Below are 20,131 nucleotides of genomic sequence, written 5' to 3' on the forward strand. Positions count from 1 at the left end.
AAAAACTTACTCAGAAAGAGGTCTTTATAACAAATCCACAGGGTTCCAGGCGGTACCTTGGTCGAAAAATTGTTTAAACAACTTTTTAAAACAAATTCACAAAAATAATTTTTTCACTTCGAACAATTTTTTTTAGATAATTTGGGTTATTCTGAGCAAAAAAGGTCTCTAGTGATTTTGTCTCTAAAATTGATTGTTGTCGAGTTAGGTATATGGCCATTTTTTCGCATTTTTCAAATCTTAAATCGCGTATAACTCGACAACAATCAATCTTAGAGAAAAATGACAAGGAACCATTTTTACTCAGAATGACCATAGTTATCTAAAAAAAATTGTTCAAAATGAAAAATTTTCTTTTTTGAATTTGTTTAAAAAAATTGTTTAAACAATTTTTCGACCACGGCACCGCCTGGTACCCTGTGGATTTGTTATAAGTACATATTATGGTCCCGTCTAAGGCTGATGCCACATTATGCGTTTTGACCGGATGCGTTTCCGACGCATCCGGTGAAAACGCATAGTGTGACAGATCGGTCCGGTTGCGTTGGAAGCGGATGCGTTTTGAGTCATCGGTACGCGCTTACTACCTGCACCAGACTAAACGCATAGTGTGACAGGTCGGTCCGGTTGCGTTGGAAACGGATGCGTTTTCACCGCATCCGTTCAAAACGCATGCGTTTTCACCGCATCCGTTCAAAACGCATAATGTGGCATCGGCCTAAAGGTACGTTTTTACTGGCGCGGCTGGCTCGTTTAATCGCTGAAAGATCGTCGCTGAACAGGGTTGCCAGATTGGGGTATTTTCCCACAATTTTTTGGTAATTTGAAACCGTCTAGGGGAATTAAATTTGCGAATGTACATAGAACTGTATATTATTCTCTCATATAATCGAAGACGATAGGACCTATGAATTATTTCCAGGGCCTCTATTAATAAGTAGTATAATTTTGGTTTACTCTTCTTTACATATGACTACTACTTCATTAAAATATGCCTCTTCTTTCTCATAATCCTTAGTGCCCTTCAGGGCGTCGGATGTCGGGTTCCGCCTTTTATCCACTTCTTCCAATTGCTTCTATTGGTGGCCAGGTTCTTCATATCCCTCATACTGATGTGTCTCCTTTCACCTATATCTTGGATCTGGTCCATCCATGTCTTCCTCGGCCTTCCCTTATTCCTCGGCCTTCCCTTTCTTCCTCGGCCTTCCCTTATTATAAATATCCAAAATATGCCAAATCTAAAATTATATTATAAATATCCAAAATATGCCAAATAGGCCTTCCCTTAAAATATGCCAAAAATTTAAATTTGGGAGATTTGAGCTTCAATTAGAGGGAATTTCAGTTTCTAAGTGGGAGATTTATAAAATCACATCTGGCAACTCTGTAGCTGAACAGTGAATGCGGTGTATCTGATTGTGCGTGTGGTTGTGTGGATTGTAGGAGCCGTTTTGACTGAAGCGTCTATAACCTTTGTACCCAGGGGCAGCAAGTGTCGATTTTTGGTGACTGCTCTGAGAGTATGAGAGCAGACAAAATCGTAGACACTGGGCGGTTATAGTGGCGTATTTCGTTGACGGCCAGACAAACAGACAGTCATGAAACCGGAAATATATATTTGTTCTCGTATTGCTGAGCCGCGTCGAATAATATATCACTTGTACTATTCCGACGACTTTAAAACAGTACTTTCGGTCGAATTGTTAAAATCGGAAGTCCTAGGTGAAATTTCTCACTTTTATTACTATCGTTGGGTTATAAGCTTTCATTCGACATCTCATTTGCCATTATACCTAGTGCCATGGCGAAGGAGTTATTTTCACAGACGGACAGATAGTCAGAAAACCGGAAGTATACATTTAAAACAGTACTCCCGGTCGCCTTTCTAAAACCGGAAGTCCTAGGTCAAGTTTCTCACCTTTAGTACCATCCTTGAATCATAACCTTTCGTTCGACATCTCATCTGTCATTCTACCTAGTGGAATGACGGAGGAGTTATTTTCACGGACGACGAACAGACGGGCAGACAGTCATGAAACCAGAAGTAGGTATATATTTGTTCGCATCTTGCTATAGCGCGTCGAATATTACATCGCTTGTACTATTGACTTTAAAATAGTACTTGCGGTTGCATTTCTAAAAGCGGAAGTCTTAGGTCAAATTTTCTCACCTGTAGTAGTATCCTTGGATCATAAGCTTTCATTGGACACCTCATTTTCATTCTACCTGGTATAATGAGGAGTTATGTTTACGGACGGACGGACAGACGACAGACGGACAATATTAATATTATTATTCAAAGAAAACAATTATTGTTAAAATACATGCGAGCAGAGGAAATAGAGGATGAAGAAAGAATTGTCCAATGCTACAAGATTAGAAAAACATGCAATATTTAAAAGAAGACAAGAAGAAGGATACTTTAAAATTGTGATAAACAACCATTTATTAGGAAATTATGAAATGATACATACTTATAAAAACAAGCATTTCAAACATTCAAGCTTCACAAACATTTCTCAAATACAAAACTCCGAAACACGCACCGCCAACAAATCACACAAGCAGTATACTGCAATCAATGCTCAGATTCAGCGACGATCTTTCAGCGATTAACGAGCCAGCCGCTTCAGTAAAAACGTACCTTAATGGACAAAATTTGAAAATCGCGTTACTCTGGGTTCGCCATCCACAAAAAGGTGGGATGTTGTGAGGTGAGCAAAAATGTTCTCGGGTTAAGTCTAAACCCTCTATGTGTGACAAGATGGGTAGAAATCTTTCGGCATTTTAGAGTAAAACATATGACACTAAAAAATGTAAAATTTTGAATAGAAATTTCCTTATGTTGTCGAGGCACTAATTAATGCTGCTGTTGAAAGGGTATTTTCACTAGGGAATGATTATTATTGGAGCAGTGAGAAGTCACAATTTTCGGTAAAAGCATTGTCTGGCGTCTTAACAGTCAAATTTAATATGCAAAATGAAAGTTTTTCGGATGTGGCTACATTATTATAGGTACATCTTCATGTAGCAAAAAAATACTCTACGAAGAAATATATGTTTTTAAACAAATTTTATCGTTTTTTCTTCTTTTTTTTTTTGTTTCGAGTATGAAATAGATGCAAAGTGTACTCTTTTTGAACAAAAAATAGTTGGTCACCTTATACATGCTACATGCGAGATTTGAAGGTCCGAAAAGCTTACTATGGACTGAAAAAATATCTAAGAGGAAATGAAATTATTATATACCTACATATTATGCAAAACACTGCTGCGAGTAAAATTCGAATTACATCAGTCTTTAATAAACCAATCGTTTTAACTAGAGATTGCAACCCAACAGCATTTTCAGCCCTGCTGGATTTTTGTAAGATTGTCCTGGATCCAGCAAAATGTGTATTCAAAATAAGAACAGGATTTTAATGGCTTAAAATGGCTAGAACAAATTCTACAATTATCATGAGATTCCAAAAAAACTCGTCCTTAGTAAGCCATGGAAGTATGGAAGTGAAACTTTGCTTGTGTCGGCTGAGAATTGTCACAAATAAAATTTTATACAAATGAACGTATCTCTTGTAAGTAGTTAATTTGAAGCAAATTTCATTGATGGCAATTTTGAGTTGACACAAGTTAAGTAATATGATTTTCTTCTAGGCTTACTAAGGACGTTTTTGGATGTCATGATAAAAATCAGTCTGTATTGTACATTTCTAAACAACAGAGATATAACTTACTTAGGTTTTTGGAAGTGAGACCTTAAAAACATATGATTATCTATCGGTTTATCGCCAAACCTACTTTGCACAAAACCGCACATATAGCCGGTTGCGGAGAAAGCCCTTTCGGCCATACTGGTCGATTTTAAGGTCATCAAATAGTCATAGACCATGGACAAATGATCGCCTTTCGCTCCTTCGGTCTCATAAACAGTCATTTCTTTTTTCAAAATATTTGCGTAATATTTTTGAAAACCATTTCTTTTGGGTTACAAAAGTTTTTTTTCTCTCGTTTCAGTTCAATCTCAAGTTCTTGTTCTAAAGTAAAAATCACGGACTCTGGATTAGCGGCCCTTCTTCTACTTCCATTATGTCCTCTTGAACTGATTCCACAATCACTTGTCTATTTATACGATTCAACAAATTTTTCATTTCTTGTCGCATTGCATTTTTTTTTTCGGCATGTTTGGTCCTTCGTCATCCATTTTTCGATTTGTAACTACACTAATGTAACCGTAATTTCAGAGAGGCGCCGTTCCGCGATTATTTTGCGTAGTGCTTCCGATAGCTCGGCACTAAGGCTAGAGTCCTGGCTATTTAGTTTGCATAAGACAAACTTCACGGTTGTGTCTACCGTTATGAAAGTGGACTTTCTTCTGCAAAGAGCTTCTAGAGCCAGTTTCACCGGTTGAAGAGTAGCGATCAACTCATTGATTATTGGCCACTCGCCAGTAGAGAGTTTTATCGCAGAAGCAATCTGTATCAAGCTTTATCGATACAAAAGTTTAGGCTATAGAAACTTTCCAGCATTCTAAGCAAACTGTTGCCGACACACGGCTTTAAATAAAGAGGCTAATGAAGACATGAAGTAACTTATTTCGAATTTGACACGTTTGCGGATCCAAGCTGCTGGATCCAGCACGGTTTGCTGGATCCAGCATGTAAAAAAAGACACTGGATCCAACAGTTACAATCTCTAGTTTTAGCGTTTATTAAAAGACAACGAGTCATATGTGCTGGACATAGTACGAATGTGGGACAACACGATTGCTAAAAAGCAGCCACAGGAACCCGTTTAGAAAAAGGAGGTAGAGGCCGACCGCCGAATTAGGTGCTTGAATAGAGTTGAGACCAACCAACGCAACGGCTATTAAATTGCAACAGGTCGCTAGAAACTGAACAGAATGGAGACGAATCTTGGAGCAGGCCAGGGTACAGAGGATTGGCAAGCTAAAGATGATGAAAAAGCTTAAAATTCTACAATATATATTGCAAGACAAACGAAGATATTCTCCCGAAAGTACAAAAGTAACAAATATTCTCTTGTTTCGTATTCTATATCTTCTTTGTCTCTTTTACGTTTTTTACAAGTAACATTTAACATTAAAGGAGTACCTACATATATACTTTCGCGAAATATATAAAGGCATTTTCTATTTCATCATCGTCAGTGGCATCACAACTGGTTATGAGCTAAAGTTTTCTTCAGAACAATCCTCCATTCGTCCCTGTCTTTGGCAACACTTCTTCATCTGTTGTTCGTGCTCTAATGCCCTCATCAGTCATCATACCGCTGTGTGGATTATAATTACCAATTCAAACACGAGGGATTGACAAATTGTTCTCCTACTTCAAATACTCGATTACTTCATATAATTCTTCATCTTCTTGCAGTACCGTCTCCTATCGGAGGTTGGCTACCATCACAGCAATCTTAACTTTGTTGGCTGCAGCTCTGAACAACTGTATTGAACTGCACCCATACCACTCCCTTAAATTTCGCAACCAGGAAATCCTCCTACGTCCCATATTTCTCTTTCCCGAGATTTTTCCTTGGATTATGAGTCTTAGCAGAGAGTACTTTTCTCCTCGCATTATGTGGCCTAGATATTCCAGTTTTTTCGTTTGTATGGTTTTTATGACTTCATATTCATGTACTCATTACTCAATACTTCATTATACTCATCGCATCAAATTATTTAATTAAAATTATAGCATATAAACATCATTAATAGTTATTTATGTATTAAGAGCGAAAAGTGATACATTATTGCTTGGGAGTAAGAGTTTCACAACATTTTTTCTACAATCACTTAATAAAATGAAACTATTTTTAAATCATTAACTTTATTGTAACTACTATTTTATATCTGTCATTATAATGTCATGACATTAACTTGTATATCTTTCAGTTTGAATCATAGAGTTATATATTAGCATAGAGAGAGTGTCATTCAGAGCGAAGTGACGACACCATCTTTTTTATTTGGATTAGTACTGTTTCACTCTTACGCATAGTAAAGCTGCTACGGTTGTCCTCCTCTTCCGTGCCTATATTCACACTGAATGTCATCATAGATTTTCGATATAATGTGTTAGAAAGAGATGCAGCAAACCAGTCCATGAGATCTTGTCGTCAGGAAGCGCGGAAGGTAGGCTCCCTCTATGTTAATATATACCTCTATGGTTTGAATGTTCAATGTTCTTCTTCTTCTTTTTTATTTTTGGTTTCGCTGCAAGGCGATTACCAGCACGATTTATAAGCGATCTTGACGTAGTCTGGCTCTAAGCCATACCAAAATCGCTGACTATGTTCTTGTAAGGAAGCTTTTGATGAGGTGTGATGATTATAATTAAATGAGATTAATTGGGTCAGGTTAAGTATGATTAAAAATTAAAACATAAATTAAATGACAAATAGCAACATAATATAACACGGATACATATAAACAGTTGAGCCTTGCAATTTGTAAGCTTATTTTGTTAATTGCTAGAAAACGCATTGCAGTTTATAAGCTTATTTGGTTAATTGCAAGAAAACGCATAATTACATTGACTGATTCTTCCGTTAAGGAACTTAGAATATTGTATATAGAGAGCGGTGTTTTGAAGTTCATGGAAATAAATTTTGTGTATATATCAAAATTAGGAATCACATTAATCGGGCATTCAAAAAAGATGTGGTTTAGATCCTCGAGACGACCACATTCACAAAAAGGATTATCTTTTATATTCATTTTATACAGATGTTGTTTTGTTAAACAATGGCCTGTGCGCATTCTAATGATGGTGGTAGTGTGTCTTCTATTTCTATATGGAAAATTTGAATACCAAGGTTTTGTAGGAAAGAAGTCTTGAATTGTTTTGTATTGCGAAGTCTTCTTCTGGACTGAAGATTTCCATTTTTCTTGGTACTCTTTTGTAATTTTTCCTCTGATGACTGATAGGGCATCCTGGGAATTGAGTTGTACTTCCATGGGTACATTCAGGTCTCTTCCTATTTTTGCCAGTATGTCAGCCTGGGTGTTACCAAATATATTAGAGTGTCCAGGTATCCAGGAAAGGAGAATTTTGGTACCATTCTCATTGGCTGAAGATATAAGTTTCTTTGTTTTTAGGGCCCTTATATCTGCTGAAGCAGATATGTTACATGTTTTAATATTGGTTATTGCATTGAGCGAATCAGAAAATATTATAGCTTTCTTTAGATGTTTTGTAGTTGCGACTTCCACCGCTTGATGTATTGCTATACTCTCTGCTTTGCTTATGCTTAGAGCTCCAGGAAGTCTTGAGGAGAAATTATATTCAATACTCGGGATGCATATCCCAAAACCTACCCTTTCTTTGTTTTTTGAGGCATCAGTATATATAAAGGTATGGTCTTTCCCATATTGTTCAGTAGTCATAAGGAATTTTTCTTTAATCATCGGGTCATATTTTTTGATATTACAATTTAGAATTGGAAGTGGATTCATTAGTGTATCATAGTCTAATTCATAGCATGGAAAATTTGGGCTTTTGTATATTTTTTTAAAATATGGAAAAAAATATTCTAATGCCCAAACCAAGTATGGTACATTATGCCTTGTATAAAAATTAGGTTTGTTTATAAGTCTTTTACGTATTTCAATTAGGAGTAATATTATGGGATGATTCTCAATAATGATGATTTTACTTAAAAATTTAGAGGCTAACAATAATCTTCTATGTTCTAGGTCCATTTGGGCAGACTCTGCCAAGATTGCCAAATTTGGTGTAGACTTCATGCACCCCAAACATATCTTAAGTCCCTCAAAAAATACTGCATTGAGTTTGTTGTTGCATTTTTGTGATATTGGGTTGAATAGGAAGGAACCATAATCGAGGTGAGATCTGATCAAGGCATTAAAAACCATTAGGAGTGTTCGTGGGTCAGCTCCCCACCAGACTCTACATATCGCACGTAGGATGTTAATATTTTTCTTTGCCTTGAGTATAATATTGTCAACATGTAAGTCCCATGATAGATGCTTATGAAAAATTATGCCTAGAAATTTCACTTCAGTTTTTAGAGGAATGGCTGTGTTGTTGATTTTGATTTCTGTTAGATTATCTCTTCGCCTACCCTTTGTGAACCATACAGCTTCACATTTGTCTTTGGATAAGGACAAGTCATGTTCTGCAAGCCAGTGTAATGTGTTTTCCAATTCTTTGTTTATTTTACTTACCATGCTTTGGATATCATATCCCTTAATATACAAAACCAAGTCGTCTGCATATCCACATATTTTAACTTCATTATTGCTAATACAAAACAATTCTGCTATATAAATATTAAACAAAATGGTACTTAAGGGAGAACCTTGAGGTAGCCCCTTAGTTGCCATGAAAGGTCCCAAAAAGTCACCATCATTAGATCTTGAATATAAAAGTCTGTTCTGTAAAATTTTGAACACAATATTATTTATTGCAGATGGAATATTTCGAAGTTTTAGTTTGCTATAAAGTTTGTATATATTGACATTATCATATGCTGCTTTGATATCAAGAAAGATGGCCAAAACCGATTGGGATGATTCAAAGGCTTCCACAATTGTGGAATGGAGGAGGGTCAAGTTGTCAGCAGTGCCTCTTCCTTTTCTAAAACCTGTCTGATGGTTGGTGAATGAACAGTTATGTTCTAAGGACCAATCTAGGCGATTCTTGATTAATATTTCTAATGTTTTAAGCACACATGAGGATAAAACTATTGGTCTGAAACTACTGGCCAAGAGTGGATTTTTGTGTGGCTTTAAGATATTTATAACATTATGGTTTTTCCAATCTTCAGGCAGGTTGTCACCATTTAGACAATTATTGTAGATATTCAACAGAAAATGTTTAGCTTGTAGTGGTAGATGTTTTATCATAAGGTAAGGAATGTCGTCCATACCTGGTGCCGAATTTTTTTTATTATTTACAGCATTGTTAAGTTCCCAGATTGTAAAAGGGGAAACTTGCTCGTTTATATCGTCAAGCTCAAAATTTGGATCAATAAAAACTGCAGACATGTTCTGTAGAATTTCTGTTTTAATGTTATCTGCGGGGTTATGAAATGTCTGGCCGTAATTTTTGTTATTTGAGAATTTTTTAACTTTATTCCAGACATAGGTAGTGTTAGATTCCTTATTTAATGATTCACAGAAGTTTATGAATTTATTTCTTTTTTTGATTCTGAGGTTTCGTTTAGTTTGGGCGATTATACGTTTAGCGTTTATATAGTTCTCTAAGGAAACAGATTGTTTAAAGTTTTGAATTGCCTGTTTGCGGCTTTTAATCCAAAGTGAACATTCTTCATCCCACCACGGATTTGAAGGTTTACCCTGTGTTCTACAGTTTTTATAGGGAATTGAGTTATCTGCTACTTGATTAACTACCTCCAAAAACTCATTGTAATTAGAGTTTACCGGTAAATCAAGCATTCCTGTTATCATCCCAGTGTGGAATGTATACCAGTCTGCTCTTTTAATATTTCTCATTTTGTATGTTTGTGTATAGATGCTATCATTTTTGTTAAACTCACAGTTGTTTATTATGACGGTGGGGAAATGGTTGCTATTTCCACAATCTTGTATGACACCCCAAGTAGAACATAGAGCCATATTATTACTTGCTATGGCTAGATCTACAGCGCTAAGATTATTATTAGGAGGTTGAAACAATGTTGCTGACCCATCATTTAGGATAATTAATTCTTTATCAAAAATAAAATCATAAACATTTTTTCCTCCCTTATTGGTAGGACATTTATCCCATAGGGGATGGTGAGAGTTCAGATCACCTAGTATAATTAAGTTTTCTGTCGGTATGTTTTCTATTGTTGAGCTCAAGAAAGGAAGAGTTATGGCATTATTTGTATTGGAGTAAATGTTTATTATGTATAAGTTACCAATTTTTGTTGTTATGTATTGGATTTGGTCTGAGTTGTACTTCTGAATTGTAGAAAAAATAATAGATTTCTTGATACAAGTAGCTACTCCACCATATCCGTCATCTCTGTCCTGTCTGACAACATTATAATACTTCAAAGAAAAATTAAAATCTTGTTTAAGCCAAGTTTCATTAATAGCAATTATGTCAGGGTCTTCTTTGAAAATTAAGTTCGTTATGTTTTCCCTGTTTGATTTAATACTTCTAATATTCCACTGAATAATTTTTAATTTCTTTTTTGAATCCATGATTATGTGATTTGATATATGTTTAATTAATTAAAATCAGAATCAGATTTATCCTCTTGGTCCATATAGGACTCTACGTTTAATCGGGAAAATAAATGGTTTTTAAGTAAATTTAAGTTTTCTGATGATGTATTACTAATAAAATTTAGGCATGAGTTTAAAAAGTCATTTGAAGAAAAGGTATCAATATTTTGAAAGTTTTGCGATGCACTGGATTGCCAGGCTTGATTGGAGTTTTGTGATAAATTAGCTGAGGTTCTTGATTTGAAAGGTTCTGAACGAAAAAATGAGCTAGTGGGGGAAGAGGTTGGCTTTTCTGGTCTTAATTGCTGTGTATATGTACTCTTTTCATTTGGTTGCTTATCTTGACGTTTTTGCACGACTCTCCGTTTGTTGTCGGAGTTCAGAACCACCTGTTGAAAGGAACGTTTTACTGTAGATGATCTAAAATTGTTTGTTCTTCGTTGCGATGGTTCTATGGTGTTAGAATTATTTGTACTGGTACTTGGAGTATTTTCTAATGGCCTGCTGTTATTTTTAAAATTTGGAAAATCTCTCGGGTTATAAATAAATTTATTATTTGAGATGTATGATTTTGGAATGGCTTCACTTGCCTCAAAAAATGTCAAATTTTCATACGCCATCAGTTCTTTAATATTCTTTTGCCTTGTATATTCTGGGCAGCTCTTGTCAATAGATTTGTGAGAGTCCTTGCAGTAAAAACATTTTGTCATGCATACGTCTTCATGTTTGTTTTCCCCGCAATTAAAACATCTTTCTTTCCCTTTACAGTTTGTTTTTGTGTGGCCAAATCTAAGACAGTTATAGCATTGTGTCACTGGGGCAATATATGTGTCAACTAGTCTTGGTATGCCATAAAAAAACACAGTTTTGGGCATAAGAACGCCTCGAAATGTAAATAGTGTCGTACCTGTGGGTTCATAAGAAGTTACTCCATCTTTAATTACTCTTCTATTTAATCTTTTTATATGTAAAATTTCAATGTCATTTCCTGTATCGCATCACCGAAGAAGTTCTTTTTCATCAATATCTGTATCAATCTGTCTGACGATACCTTTGCAGGTTACGAAGTTAAAAGGTATATATATCTTGTATCCCTGATTTAGAAGTTGAGTGTTCTTAAGTAGCATGTTAGCCGAGTGAAAATTGGCAAATTCAACTGAAACTCTATTGAGCCCTTTACTATCTATTTTTTTAACGTCATTAAGTTTGAGGTTGAATATATCTCGAGCTATTTTAATTGTATTGAATGTGCCAATTTTTATATTCGGTATATTTGTAGATTCAAGATATACTACAAAAGGTCCATGATCTTTTTCGGAGTATGTATTAACCTTTTTTTCTTCCTGAGAATTATTGTCGGAAGTCTGATTTTGATTTTTTTCGGAATTATTAGTCATTGCAATTTTAGCCGGAGAAGAAGTATCAGGATAAGGGGGGACTGAGCCCCCCTTTTCCTCACTCATTGTAAGAAAAAACCAGTCAATGAAGTATTAATAACTAGAAAGCAAAAAGAAATAAAAAGAGCAAGCAAAATAGCATAAAAGAAAGCCGCTTGAAAAAAAATATAAGCAAAAATGCTCAACTTACCTATATGCAAACACTTAAGCAACAACACCGGCGGTTGTTAGCTAGGTTAAGACCCTAAACTAGTGGCAAACTTTAACTGCTGCAAAACAGAAACTGTTCAGACCTCGAAAGCGTAATGGCTAGTTTAGAAATATTAAATTTTTGGAAAATATTTCTTAAATTTAAAATACGCGGTCTGACGTTTGGTATTTTATTTGACAATCAAAACGTTAATGTTCAATGTTGTTCAGCGATAAAGTGACGGTACTCAGTAAACGTCAACTATTCGTTGCCGTTGACAAGCCAAAAATCTTCTTTATCAAGTGATTGTAGAAAATAGTTATTTATGTACCAAGATATTATGAGCAGAGCGAGCTTAGCGAGCGAAGCGAAAACAGACGAGTTCGATAAAGAGTCTTTACTGACGTGGTGCATACAAAATTTTATCGCCAATCATAAAAAACATTAACACTTACTTAATTACATCCTAATGAAAAAAGAGTGTGTGTACTTGGTACGCACGTAAGACGTTATATTTCTGTTATTATAATTTCAACGAAATAAATATATTTTAAACAGTTTAATCGTATTTTTATTTAAATATTAAACCAATTTTAACACTTAAAATAAAATACCAAAAATTAAAAATACCGTTAATACAGTTGAGTCCGCGAGTCTTTACCCGTGCGTCATCATTTAAAGCATACGAAATAAGTCGGAAATCTATTTCACGCAACAACAACTGACAGAAAGTGGCTACTGTTTTGATTACTGGTTTTATTATAAAATTTGACGTTAACAAATATATAGAACGCCAAATGTAAGTTTTGCTTCAACATTTTTGTGCAGAATTACAGCTACATTTGAAGTAGCTTAATAAATTATTTTATTATTATTGATTAATAAATAAATAAACAATTTATAAAAAAATTCAATAACATCTTTTATTTTTGTTATTTTATTCACTTTGACGGAAATCTAAACACATTCATTTCTTTACTGTGTGAATGACGTTAGCTTTGTATGTTTTAAATATTAATTGCCAAAATATAATTATTTACCTTAAAATTTCAAAGTCCAATATAAAATTAGTTGTGAAAACAACTGTTTGTGTAACATAAAGAAACTTCAAAACGCAAAAATTCGACAAAAACCGCAAAAAATTCAACTGACTGACAGCCACAAAAGTAAACAAAGCAGAAACGTCAACAAATTGTGCTTAAAATATGAAAACATACCTAATCGTCTTTTTTTGTACCTACCTCTTTTCAATGCACTCAGTCTAGATGGTTCATAAAAATAACATGTGTTTTTACTTAATAACAAACGGCAGCTGGTTTGTCATGAGTTTCATGCGTGGAAGAGAATGATGCTAGATAAAAAGTATGTGTTTTATCTCACCAGGTATTAATGACGCACGGGTAAAGACTCGCGGACTCAACTGTAGTTACGTTATTGTTTATGAAATGTAGCCTTCCGCAGCGCAGTTGCTTTTCTCTTGATGAATAGTAGAAAACCTAAATAAATATATTTGCTAACAAATTATCATTAATATATGTCACCGTCCTATAGGTATACATATTATAATCAAATTAATAAAAACACCATTTCATAATATACAATTTGTATTTGCATTAATATAAAACTTAAAAGATTTAAGAATTTTATTAATTTTAGACGAAATAAAAATTTCGTATGACAGTAATGACGATGACAGAATGCTTTTGCATGATGGCCGATTTCGATGTTTAATCGATAGTTGTTCAAGTAATCATTATTGAATAAGTACCTAATTACTAAATCTGTAAAGTTTCGATTTATGTTTTATGAATATAATAATTGCAAAATACAACAGAATTTCACTTTGTGACATAAATTTAATTAGTAATAACGTAAATTTTGTACAACATTTTTAATAATTAAAGTAAATAAATTTTAAGTTCATTCAAATAAATAATCGATTACGGCCATCGACCGCTTACATTCAATCTCAGTTAATTTGATTAATCGCGGCAGGTAAAGTAAAATTCTTCTTTCAGTACAATAAAGTGTTACGTTACTGCCGCAAATGGAGTCAAATGAGTACAGTAATGAATTACTTTAGTGACGGTTGGCGATAAAATATATTAAAGTATTCAAGAGTTATTTATGAAACAGTTCGTGAAGTATGCTTTTTGCGAACGCACGCGATATTTAGAGCACGAGCGACAGCGGAGCGAGTGCTATACATCGCGTAAGTTCGCAAAAAGTACCTCAAGCACAGTTTCATACAATATTTTATCTACGATACACAAATAAAAAAAACTGTAACACTCCGTCACTGGAATTTATTTCTATTCTATAATTTTTAGAACTTTGACATTTAAAAATTCTAACTTCTTTCAAACCACCAAACTGTCAAAACTTTTGTTATATGTAATTTATTGTTCCTTATGGCATCATCATGACAACGCGAACGTTAAGGATATTTGATAATATGAAAGTGTACCAAAAAACAGTGCGAAAAAGTAAATCCCATTTAAAATTCATTGTTACTTCACGCACACTTTAAACACTTCACACACTGCTATCTATAATGGCAGTTTTCACAAACTAAAAACTTATACATAATATGACATAGAGTAGATAATAGTTATTTATGTATTGAGAGCGAAATGTGATACATTATTGCTTGAGAGTAAGCTCGAAAGCAATAATGTCACTTTGCGCTTGTAATACATACAACATTTTTTCTACAACCACTTAATAAAATGAAACTATTTTTAAATCATTAACCTTCTATTTTATATCTGTCATTATAATTTCATAACATTAACTTTTATATCTTTCAGTGAATGTTCAATGAGTTTGTATTGTATGATTGTACGGTTGCTACGGACGACGAGCGTAAAATCAAACTTTACGCGCTAGAGCGATAAGTGACGGTACTCAGTAAATGTCAACTTTCGTTGCCATTGACAAGCGAAAAAGTTTTCTTTATCAAGTGATTGTAGAAAAAAGCATTTTAAACTGTTTAATAAAAGATTTTTAAAAAAATTGGTGGCTTCAATCGTAAAAGCACCAAAAAATTTAAAAGAAGAATTAAAACAGACATGTATGTCATCATAAAACTATTATTGTCACTAAATCTAATAAAAACAAAATATTTGTCTTACAAAATCTTTAATTTCAGTAATAATAGGATTATTCGTTCTAACGTTTTTCTATTTTTATTTTTAAGGTAAAAACCAGAACTTCAGATGGCTTCAAGATTTAAAAAGATCGCAGTAAGCGGCATAACAGGAACTATAGGAGCTGGAATTGCCACTTATTATCTTCTGCGAGATGACGGCAAACAACCAGTAAGTGATTACTACTACTATTTATTACTAGATGGCTTGTTTACAGCATTCACCTATGTATAATGCTTCCTTTTGTCGATATGTCTCTGTATATAATAGTTACAGTAAAAGATCCTTATTCGCGCTTTCTTCATCGAACATACATATAACTAAATAAAAAGAATTCGTATCCAAAATAGAAAGAATTTGCGAACCTGGTAGCAAGTTTTTAATACAGACGACATTGTACTGTTTTGGAAGAGAATACGAAATCAAACATTCATTTCTAAAAGCGAAAAGTCTGCCTTTGGATTTAAGAGAGCAAAAGATAGAGTTACACTGATGCTTTGATGCTTTGATCTAATGCATCTGGAGATTGTGTTATTAAACCATTATTGGTTTATAGAGCTTTAAATCCTCATGCGTTAAAAAACCAAAACAGTGACGACCTCCTAGTGTTTTGGCGTGCTAATAAGAAAGCTTGCGTTACAAGCACTGTTGTTTGTGACTGGTTTCGGAATTGTTTTTTTTTTTCTTGAAGTTGAAACTTATTTTAAATCAAATAATTTAGATTTTAAAACAGTTCTTGTTCTCAAAACTCATCCTCGCGAACTTGGAACTATGCATCCAAATATAAAAGTGACGTTTTTACCTCCCAATACGACGGCTTTGCTTCAACCTAGGAACCAAGAAATAATCCAGGAATTTAAGCTCTACTACATTAGTAGTCCAGTCGGGTTAGACGAATAACAGGCCTAACCTTGCATTAGGAGCTGCCCCAAATTTTATTTTTCTAATCTTTAGGGAGGGTCAATATTAGTATAAATTTAAAATCTCGACTGAATTCCAGCGTTTCGTTAGCCGCCATCTTGATTTTAAACGAGAACCGTTTTTGCTCAATATCTCCGCCATTTTCAATTTTTTGACAAAAAGTGTAGAAACTGAAATTGTTGAAAATGCGATTTTCTATAATTTAATTAATTATAATTTTTTTGTGTGGTCGATATTTTCCGAGTTATGAGGGGAAAATAGTGAGAGTTGGAGCATAATGATTGAATTATTGAATTATCTCGTTTATTATTAGTTTTACAGCAAATATGTACCTATACAAAAATGAAGAGAATTAAATTCTACACAATTTTGATCTCTTTCATTTTTTTGCTAAAATTAATATTTAAGGTAGTACGTATGCGGTAATGGCGCGAGCGTAAGACCGGATTGATTTTATAGCAATTGTTTTTGTTCAATATCTACGCCATTTTCAACTAAAATTGTTCAAAATAAAATTTCCTACAATTTCTTTTTTCCAATTTTTTTCATGCGGTTGATATTTTCCGAGTTACATGGGAAAATAGTAAAAAGTGGTGGGGGAAGCATAATTATTGAATTAAATTTTGTTTCCGAGCTGCCCTAAATTTTATAATTTTATCCTTTAGCAGAGATCAATAGTAGTGTAAATTTAAAATCTCGACTGAATTCCGCGGTTGCATTAGCCGCCATATTGATTTTAAATGAGAACTGTTGTTGCTTAATATCTCCGCCATTTTCAACTTTTCAACCTAAATGGTGGGAAAGAAAATTGTTGGAAATGCAATTTCCTACAATTTCTTTGGCACAATTTTTTTATACGATCAATATTCTCCGAGTTAAGGGGGAAAATAATGGAAGCGGAGGGGAAGCATAATTATTGAATTCTCTCATTTATTATTAACTTTACGACATAATTGTACATAAACAAAAATAATGAGAATTATATTTTATACAATTTTTGAAACTTCCAATGAAACATCAACCAAACTAAGTATATAAAAGACATAAAAAGACATTATATGCATTAAGTTCACTTAATTTTATTAACTAGCTGGTTTGATTGGTTGAATTTGTCTGTCGATATTTTAAGTTTTATGTCAGCTAATATATCGTGATGTTTCAACAATTTTTTTTTTAATTTTGGACCCTGTTGGGGGGAATTTTCCCATTTCCCCCCTTGTAGACCCGCCACTGGTTTTCTCGAAAAATTGTAGTAAATCGTAATTTCAACAATTTCAGTTCTTACACTTTTTGTCGAAAAGTTGAAAATGGCGGAGATATTGAACCAAAACAATTGCTACAAAATCAATCAGGTCTTATGCTCGGACTTTTACCACATACGTACTACCTTAAATATTGATTTTATCAAAAAAATGTACGGCATCAAAATTATACAAAATTTAATTCTCTTCATTTTTGTATAGGTATATATTTGTTGTAAAACTAATAATAAACGAGATAATTCAATAATTCAATAATTATGCTACAACTGTCACTATTTTCCCCTCATAACTCGGAAAATATCGACCGCACGAAAAAAATTATAATAAATGAAACTATAGACTCTTTTTCAACAATTTCGGTTTCTACACTTTTTGTCAAAAAATTGAAAATGGCGGAGATATTGAGCAAAAACGGTTCTCGTTTAAAATGAAGATGGCGGCTAACGCAACGGCGGAATTCAGTCGAGATTTTAAATTTATACTAATATTGACCCTCCCTAAAGATTAGAAAAATAAAATTTGGGGCAGCTCCTAATGCAAGGTCAAAAGCTATCCCGACTGGGCTATAGACCAAGTTTCAAATTGATACTGAAAAATATGAAATATGAGACTGATATAAATGTTAATGGAATCCTGGAAGAAATTCAACAGAGCAAAATGCATCCGTAAGCGAAAAAAAGCATTACAAGAACTAAAGCCAAGAATAGGACGAGATGGGTTCGAATAGATTGAATCATTTGAAGTTCAGGGGTTGCTTGAATCGCAAGATGAAGATGTAACTGAAACCGACTTGGAGGACATGTTAAATTCACAATCCATTGAAGAAGAGGATTCAACAAGCACTTTAAACGTGATTTTTAATTTGAAAAATCTTAGTGAAGGCTTAAGAATGGCAAATAAGCTATGTGATCTCTTTATGAAAATTGAGCGATCACGGAACGAAATCTTATTTTTAAGAGGAAAATTACTAATGTCACTGCTTAATATCAGATTGAATTGAAAGAGTTTTTTAAAACTACGAAGCTAGAGAAAATTACTGAATTCTTTAAACAATTGCCTAAACTTGCCTCCACTCTTCACGTAAAACATTGTGCTAGCATGGCTTCATTCAATTTCTTTCATTGTCCCGTTTTTATCATCAATTTTTTTTATTTTAACGTCCATACATGTTTTCAGGCATTTTTTAAATATAAAGTTATGTCTTTGACGTATTTTATTGGTTCCAAATACAATTTTCTAACTATATCCTGTGATTGTGATTGTAGTTTTTTATATTCTTTAGAATTTGACATCATTTATATTATGGTCATTGTAATTTCCTTTAACTTGTTTTGGATATTTGATTTCATGTTAGTGTTGTACGTCATCACTAACATCATCATTAAAAAATAATACCCAACTCATTCTTAAAAAGATTCCCAAAAAATTCATCCATGTCGTTGTGTTTGTAGTATGATCTGATCTTTAATGTTTTCACAATAACCTTGTGCTGTTTGTATCAATATAAAGTTACAATTATTTTCACTGTTCAGGCAACAAGATTCTAGAAAACAATATTATGTAGTTGATATTAGTCCAGTCAGTGAAGCTATAATCTATAATACATCATAAGGTACCTCAGGAAGGTATTTTAGTTTTATCGTGGAGTACTATTTTCGGTCAAAACGGAAAAGGTCGCAAAAACGATCCAAGCTTAAGCAGTTGTCGACTTAGTTAGGGTTAATGAAATATCCTCCTAGCAACAGCGTTATGTTAGCAGTTGTTGACAAGATTCGTAATATCGAAAGCACCGGAAGTGTGATTTCAGGGGCGTCATTTGATAGTATCAGGTCAGACCCTGAAAATGATTGAAATTTACAAAAAATAGATCAATTTTGTATTATGTTTGTATATATAATGTATTGTATATATAATGTTTGCCCCCCCCCCCTAGCAAAATTTCAAATGACGCTCCTGTGTGATTTGTATTGTGGTTCTAAATGCCGAAAAGGTGGTCATGAACCTTTAAAGGCGTATATTGTTCATACAGATCGGAATTACTTTCGTACATAAGGCGTTGCATTGGAATAACAAAGTTCTATCTGCCTCAGGTGCCATTTTTAGTTATGTTATGACTGTTCAAAGTTTCTATGTTATGTATTTATTTTACTGTTGTCACCACCTGTATGTGTTAACAATGTAAATTCAAAAAAAATAATATATTTTTACTAACCGTAAATGGTTACTTCAATAGTTAATACAAAGGAGTTCTGATTTGAAAAATGGTTTAAACTTATTTAATAAAGGTTTATCTTCCACATAGGTATACACTTGTTTAACAATATATAATAAAACAACTTGAAGTTATTTGATAAAGTCTTATTGTTAACTAATAAACACTTTTAGTTCTTGCAGATAGGACCTTGTGTATACTGAATTCGCTCTACCGAGATTCACTTTGACACATTCGGAATAGGAAACATACAACACAAAAATTACTACCTCACACTAGTAACTGCTAAAATCAACTTAATCGTTCATTAAAAAAAGAAGAATTATTAGAAATAGTGGGAGTGTCTACTAATCTCATAAAATTTTGTGGAGTTTATTTCTACAAAATAATTTTATTTTGTACAATAAATAATTTTCTCATTTGTTATAAAGCTGTAAATAAATAATTATTGATTGGCGTAAGGTTTATGTTATTTTTATGTCTGTTTACTATTAATAATATTGGCTATGAGCAGCTGCGTTGGTTGTGTAGAAATTTCCAGTCAATTCTGACAACTGAACTTTCCAAAAAATAAATTACTAACGTCAGTGTCAAAGTGAAACTCGATAAAGCGAATTTCATTATATGTACTTAGTTGACTGTTTTTTATGTCAGTTAAACGTAAAATGAAAGCAAGTTAAATAAAAATCTCAGTTTAGGCAAAAATTGCAGATAGAACCTTGTTATTCTGACACAACGAAGGGTTTTTGGCATCGCTGATTACGAATCTGACATTTTTTTAACA

The 20,131-nt window shown here is 33.5% G+C and overlaps 1 protein-coding gene across 3 annotated transcripts in view; it reads left to right on the top strand.

The window, feature by feature from the left end:
- LOC126891716 (glycerol-3-phosphate dehydrogenase, mitochondrial) overlaps positions 1-20,131 on the top strand; it is a 228,551-nt gene that overhangs the window by 73,081 nt on the left and 135,339 nt on the right. For all 3 annotated transcript variants that reach the window (XM_050660983.1, XM_050660981.1, XM_050660982.1), the window contains exon 2: positions 15,003-15,123. In XM_050660983.1, the coding sequence (XP_050516940.1) occupies positions 15,022-15,123 (102 nt within the window). In that variant the 5' untranslated portion in view covers positions 15,003-15,021. The remainder of the gene's footprint in view (positions 1-15,002; positions 15,124-20,131) is intronic.

This window comes from Diabrotica virgifera, chromosome 9, assembly GCF_917563875.1.
Source record: "Diabrotica virgifera virgifera chromosome 9, PGI_DIABVI_V3a".
NCBI lineage: Eukaryota > Metazoa > Arthropoda > Insecta > Coleoptera > Chrysomelidae > Diabrotica > Diabrotica virgifera.